This window comes from Glycine soja, chromosome 17 (assembly GCF_004193775.1).
Source record: "Glycine soja cultivar W05 chromosome 17, ASM419377v2, whole genome shotgun sequence".
Taxonomy (NCBI): Eukaryota; Viridiplantae; Streptophyta; class Magnoliopsida; order Fabales; family Fabaceae; genus Glycine; species Glycine soja.
In genome coordinates, this window is record NC_041018.1 from 8,243,929 (window position 1) to 8,250,876 (window position 6,948).

General features: G+C 31.5%; 1 protein-coding gene across 1 annotated transcript; it reads left to right on the forward strand.

The window, feature by feature from the left end:
• The first annotated feature begins 2,050 nt into the window (after positions 1-2,050).
• On the forward strand, positions 2,051-2,827 carry LOC114392790. Its single transcript, XM_028354014.1, has one exon. It carries the CDS (start codon positions 2,224-2,226, stop codon positions 2,545-2,547), a length of 324 nt encoding a protein of 107 aa, XP_028209815.1. The 5' UTR covers positions 2,051-2,223; the 3' UTR covers positions 2,548-2,827.
• Positions 2,828-6,948: the final 4,121 nt, after the last annotated feature.

Below are 6,948 nucleotides of genomic sequence, written 5' to 3' on the forward strand. Positions count from 1 at the left end.
TAAAAGAGTTTCTCGTTACATATATATAACTAGTGTTTTAGCTTGTGCATTTCACATAATAAGTATTTATCTTATATAATTAAAATTTACTACACACACGTAAATTACCATTCTTAAAATTCCTAACAAATATCTAATTTTTGTGAAATTTGATATAAATAATAAAAAATAATATCAAATGATTCAACAATTGGATAAATTAATTTCATATTTTAAACCAAGTTACAACAAATCATATTGGCAATTAAAGAAGTTTCATATTGGTTGATGTTTTCAATTGTTTAATGATAAAACATCAATCATTTTGGAGAGGAAAAGTAAGAAAGTAATATATTAATGGAGAGCAAATATATTTTAATAAATAACTTATTTACTATCATTTTTTATCTCTGCAAAAAAATCTTATACATTAATTATCTTAAAATGTAAGGAGTATATGCCAATGAATTGACATAAGTAGTTGAGAATCTTAAACAAACTCTCATTTTTTCCATAAATGTGAGTTTGAATCCCTTGACGATAGTTTCTTAGTTTGATGGTTAACTCTCTTTAGGGAGACTAGTTTAGATTTGCATAATAATTCTCTTAGTTATAAAAAGAAGTAATAGAAAGGAAAAAATAGATATTAAACCCGTTTTCTGTCCGGCTAAAAGTTTAAGCCAAACTTATCCGATGTGATATATATTTTTTTATTTTCATTTTATTCTTTAACAATTTTTAAATGAAATCTGTCTGAAAATATAAATACATCCTGATATGATGATTTGACCTAAACATACTTGAATTCCATTGAGTTGGCTATTTATTTCAAAAGAATTCTAAACCCAAATTGGGTTCAAATCAATCATTTTACAATGGAATTGATTTGTCCCCCGCCTTCAAATTCGACCCAATAAACACACTTAATTTTCCGTAATTTGTTGTTGTTGTTTGTAAGCAAGAAACAACACAGGGACAGAATATGCCAAAGGCATAAAAAAACCACTGCCGTCAAACGAATCTCACTTCCACCATATGATGATGCTTCCTTGTACTGTGAACCTCCAAACAAAACCATGCCGATAATACCAAGGAGCATAAATTGAGTATACGGCCAAGTAACAGTGACCTGACCACCTCGTACGTTGCCCAATCCGCTATTCACGAAGGACTCCAAAACTAAACCCATAGAAAATTGCAACCATAGCCACAACGTATATAACTCAAACACTCCAACTCATAATGAAAACAAACCTTGCTTTTGGGACCATCCATAATTCTACCTTTATACAGCGAGAAAAAAGAGACCAAATTGTTTTCTAGTCAATCAAATACCAAAAAAAGTCCAAAATGAAAATTGTTTTATTTGGGGAAGGCAAAAATAAAAAGAAACGGGCATTGAATAGGTAACCTAAAATAAGAGTGTCTTGCGGGTAATGTTACCCAATTTTTGTTCAACTGTTAGCTACGAACTAACAGATTCTAATCACACGTCTTAGCATCATGTGTACCACATCCGCTTAATTAATGAGTATAATTTAATTGATAATACACATTAAACTGATATAAAAAAATGGATTTAATTTCTGCATAACACATTCTTGAAAGAAATATTGAGTAATTTTAAGTGTAACTAAATCCCATATTAAATATTGATTTCATAACTGATTTAAAAGATCAAAATACATCTTTTTAAGTATTCCTATGAGTATTTTTTGAGTTGAAAGTTTTCTCTATCTCAACTTAGACACCACCTACACCTATTTTTCTAAAATTTTCTTAATTAAAAAAGATAAATATTAATTAGTATTCTTAAAATATTAACTAAAGAGTTAAAAAAAATTATTTGATACAAAATTATGTTATTTATGACTTTTTCTTACATTCTCTCATGATTTTCATAATATTTTTTAACCAATAATTACAAGAGACCTTCACAATAAATAGGGTTAACAATAGCCTAAAAAATGTGTACCTAGTCCACGGAAGTTGTCTACTAGACACGGCTCCCACAACGCATGAATGTGCCGTTAATTTACCCACAACTATATATTTAATCAACCACCAGCGAATGGTATTATATAAATGCCCATCATTTTGTGCTGAACACCTAAACACTTTAAAAGGGAGGGTGCACGTTGGCATCATCAAGCTAGAAAAAAAGTTAAGAGTTAGACACACACACATCGCACAAAAAAGAATTAAAGCAACAAGCTTTATAGCTTCTTGTTGGAGATATCAAACATGGCAACTGGTGCCGCCCCAGATGGATTATTCTGGTCAGTGGTGTATGAAGGGTGCATATCTGGCTATGATAACTGCGTGGAACGACGACCCTACCACCGTAACTGTGGCTGTGCACTCCATAACACGTCACTTATTAATCGCACGCACAAGCTTCCGAGGTGTAACAATGTGTCATACCCTATGAGGAGGGCATGGAGTGAAGGAAGCTTGGTCTTGGCAACTTCTTCTTCATCATCTCCTTCTCAAGTTGCAACTGGGGGAAGGCCACAACCAAGTTTGGCAAACGTTGAGGAGGAAAATAAGAATTGCTTTAATTATTGAAGTTTTGACAAGAATTAATCTGTTTGATAAAACTCTGTTTTGCTCTTTTTATTAGTTTGAATCCGGTTTAGCCGTTTAGTAGGCCTTTTTTTTTCTTCTTTTAATTAATAAGTTGATTTGATGAAAGGTTGTGTTTGTATGGACGTCTTGCTATTATGGTTCATGGACTGTGGTCGTTTATTGGCTTCGGTATATTATACAACTCAATTTATTGTAAATTGTAATTGTGCTCATCGAAATTCTTTACATATTTCCAATATATATTCATGTTCTTAATTAATCTTTTGACGTAAATATTGTGCATATCCATATTGTTCTTGGGTGGATGCTGTTTCTAATTTTGGGAGCTAGACGCACAGATTAATTTCCTTTCTAACAATCAACTGCTCTTGGGAATATAGTTGTGTACTGAATCTTAGTTCCAACAAAGAAGTTGGGCGCAAGTGATTTGTCAAATTGGTTTTGATTCCATCATATTTCACCATCAACCGAAAGCTGCATTCAAAATCGTGACCCAAGAAAGAATCTTGACATAGTTTCGGGGTTCTTAATTTTATATATAATCGTATCCAGAACACCTCTTGCAAGATATGGATGGATCATAATCATGCTGCTAACCGCTGCATCCAAACTAACAATAAATAAGTAGTTATTTAATGAGAGGTGATAGAGGGCAGCACCAATGATAGAACTGCCCTTCTAATTGCTAAAGAGTATTATAATTATGGATGATAAATCAAAATCGTTGCCCTTGTATAGTTTGAAGAAGAATCTTCAAACTGCCAGATCAATTCATCACATGGGATGGTCAGATGCTGGCTTGCAATTTCAAATGAGAACAATGAATTGGATTTGATGCATGATTAAATAAAACAATATTATAATATTTGATAATTTTAAATCTCTATCTGTCCTGTGAGATATGGGTGAACTGAGATTAGAAAGACAAAAGGAAAAAGTGACAAGGGCATACACACGTGAACTGTGAAAATACCATATGGCAGCTGGATTCAGAATGTAGTTCTATGGAATTGGTTCTACATACTGAAAATGAAACTAGATGTCTTTTTTCATGCCAGAGATGAATTCTATTTTAAGGGTCATAGTGTTTTAGGAGCACTGGTCAATGAATCAATAAATAAAAAAGTTTTAGTTTATTGTTAATATTGCATTGAAAATAACATATTAATATACAAAATTATTAGATAGTGTTGAGTCTTGACCATAAACTGTCCATAGTTTCAATTAATATTTATATAATACATATTAAAATTTACAATGTAGAAATGAAATTAATAATACTTAATTATGTGTACACTTATTTTAATAAAATACGTAATTTAATTTACGTTTTTAGTATATTTATCTAAACTGTTTTCGCTAAAAATAAATATTTTTGATTTATTTTAATAAATAAATCTTATGCTGGGGGTTGAACAAATTTCTCGTATTGTAAATCTTATGCTGGGGGTTGAACAAATTTCTCGTATTGTCACTTATACTTTATAATAAAAACTTTATTTTAGTTAGCATTACATCTACATAGAAAAAGAGTGGCTTAGATTAGTATAATAAATCATTCCAACTAATTATATTTGGATAAACATAAAGTTCAAGCAAAACCTTGGTTTCCTTTCAATTGATATCATGCATAAAACGCGAAATTTTTTTTTCCTGTTTGACCAAATTTAATTTGGTCGGGAACGCTTCGGAAACACTAAAATTGAAAGAATGTTCTGTAACAAAATGCCACCAGGAACCAGCTGTACCTTCCCGAATCCTATTCCCAATTTGCAGTAAAGAAGCGAATCCTATAATATACAGAGAATAACATATGAACTTCGACTAATTATTTATTTTGGCTTTGTGTAGTTGATTTTTTTTTCCTGCTTTCTTACAATACAGAGATTGCATATACAATCATCATTATTTTTAGTTCGATAATGGCACAGACCTCTTATAAATAGCCATGTGCCAAAAGATCCCGATTTATGGCTTATCCCGAGAGTTACAACTCACATTAAAAATTTTCCTACTATGACTTGCCATTCATTTGGATGCAAAGAAGAAAACAGTCAAGCATCAATGATCTAACCACTTGAAATTCGGAATAAGTACTAATATCTTACAAGTTACAAGCACCATTATCATGGACTCACATAATAGTATCTGAAAGCAGAACATTAAGTGTCGATGCCACATTTTGACTTGGTAATTGAAGTAACTTCAAAGATAATAGAACTTTCCCTGCCTAAAAGACATCGCCAACCTCAGTATTATAATAAAGTTAACCAATTTTTTTGGAGAATTCTATAGCTAGAATGAAAATAGCAAAGGTGAATCACAAGACAAAGTAATGTAGGTGGGATTGAAGAACACATAAAAGAGAGGCCAAACCACTAACTTGTCCCTATTTGGCTATTTCCCTAGTGATGTATGTCTTGTGCAATACTCCATTCAGTTTTTCGAATTTTACGGAAAAGAATAAATACAAATTTATTTTCCTCCTCTTGATTTCTTCATCCCGTTCCCACACACTATATGACATACATATACATATAATATAAATATATGATGTTTGAGAAAAGCATGGAAACATCAGTCACCAACAGAATGGCCACTGGAGCATGTCAAATGATGTTTCAGTGTGTCTTTGAGGGAAGTATTTCATTGCATGACATGGAGATTGAGCGAAGACCATACCACAAAAATTGTGGCTGTGCATTGCACAACTTGAATGATGGTATTTGCTCCAAAGCCTGTCCTCAGCAAAGATATGTTTCATTTAGCAAGAAAACTTCATGGACTGATTATTGCATGCATACAACAGCTTCCAAATTTTCTTCTCATCAATCTTTTCTTTCTAAAACAAGGCACTGACTAATAGGGAAGGTGCCTCTATGGCTCTGGCGAGTGAACCATACAGTTCTCTTAGAATGCTTAATGTGGTTACAAGAAAATCGTTAGAAAGTGAGAAGTTATTTTGTTTACTTCTGTTTTTCAAGGCCATTGACACTCTTCGTGGTAATAATTTGATAACACAATCAAGGAGGAAGTGCAGGAGTTCCTTCTTGCTACATTTTTCATTTTCTTAGTTGTATCTGTTTTGCTTTTTCTTTTGCCTTCTGGAATCACACGGCAATTACAGTAAAGTGTGAAGTGTAAACAATGCTGATGACTTCATTGGTCGGTGGAACATTATACACAAACCCAAAGAAGCACCTTTGTAATCTCTTTTAAGTTCATTCCACCAAATATTATTAGTGAGTAGTGATTTGTTACCGTTGTCTGTGACAGTCACAACTTAGGTTCCTTGCATTATCCAAAACATGAATACTAAAGGTCCAGAGAACCCATCCACTTGCTTGTCTGTGAAATTTCGTACAAAATGCTTTCAAATACTTAGATACAAAAGGACAAATAGTTTATCATTATATAGTCAGTGCAAGGTGTAAGTTGGAATACAAGTGTCTCGCATCCATTAGAAGTAGAAAAGTTTAACACCATAAATAAGAAGAAACTTATAAATATGAACTTTGGTTTTGGATTTAAGTGTGGTGTCAAGTTCCCTTTGTGATTATGAAATACATGAGAAAAACAGTATCAAGCGGATAAATTATTTGTTGAAAAGCCAATATAAATATAAAAGGATAGAAATAAGTATATATGTTTATATAATATTTTAATATAAATTTTAGTTTTATTTTATGAATAAAAATATAATTTTAGGTAATTATAATTTTTATTTGTTCAATTAATTATTGATTAAAATTATTAAAAATCATTAATTTTAATGAGTCATACTTTTAAATTGAAAGATACAAATAGTTATTACAGTGATTTCTAATAAATTTCAGTTTATCTTTAAAAAAAAGGTTAAAAGTTATTATAAATATACTTTAAGAAGAATGAAGCGAATAAATTAAAATACCAATTGGAATAACATCTCACAAAATGCTACAAACAATTAAAATAAACTTATTTATCAAACACACACCGCTTATCGATGTGATGAAATAAGTTTATGAACTAATAAAAAAAAATTAGTAACTAACTTCAAATGCTTAGAACGTACTGTATTTTCAATCTTTGACAAACTATGTTTTCAACCATAAAGTCATTAAAAATGTTATAGAATTTATAAACCCAGGCTCTATAATTCGTAGTCGAGGGCCAAAAACGAAAAATCAATTTATGGGAATTTCCCAGCGATGACGCACAGCAAAACAACAGTGGCAGCCCTTCTAGCTAGAATCGACACATATATAAGACATCCCTTTGAAGCAGACTATATGTTAAAACATGTCTGTGTCGAAAAACCAAAATCAAATTAGTATGAACTATGAACAAGCCAATGGAAGAATGAACTTGTGTGGAACTAAACTCCTACAAGTGGCCAAA

What these genes read in the sequence shown, in the direction of transcription:
- LOC114392790 (XM_028354014.1), top strand. Translation starts at nt 2,224, where the DNA reads ATGGCAACTGGTGCCGCCCCAGATGGATTATTCTGGTCAGTGGTGTAT.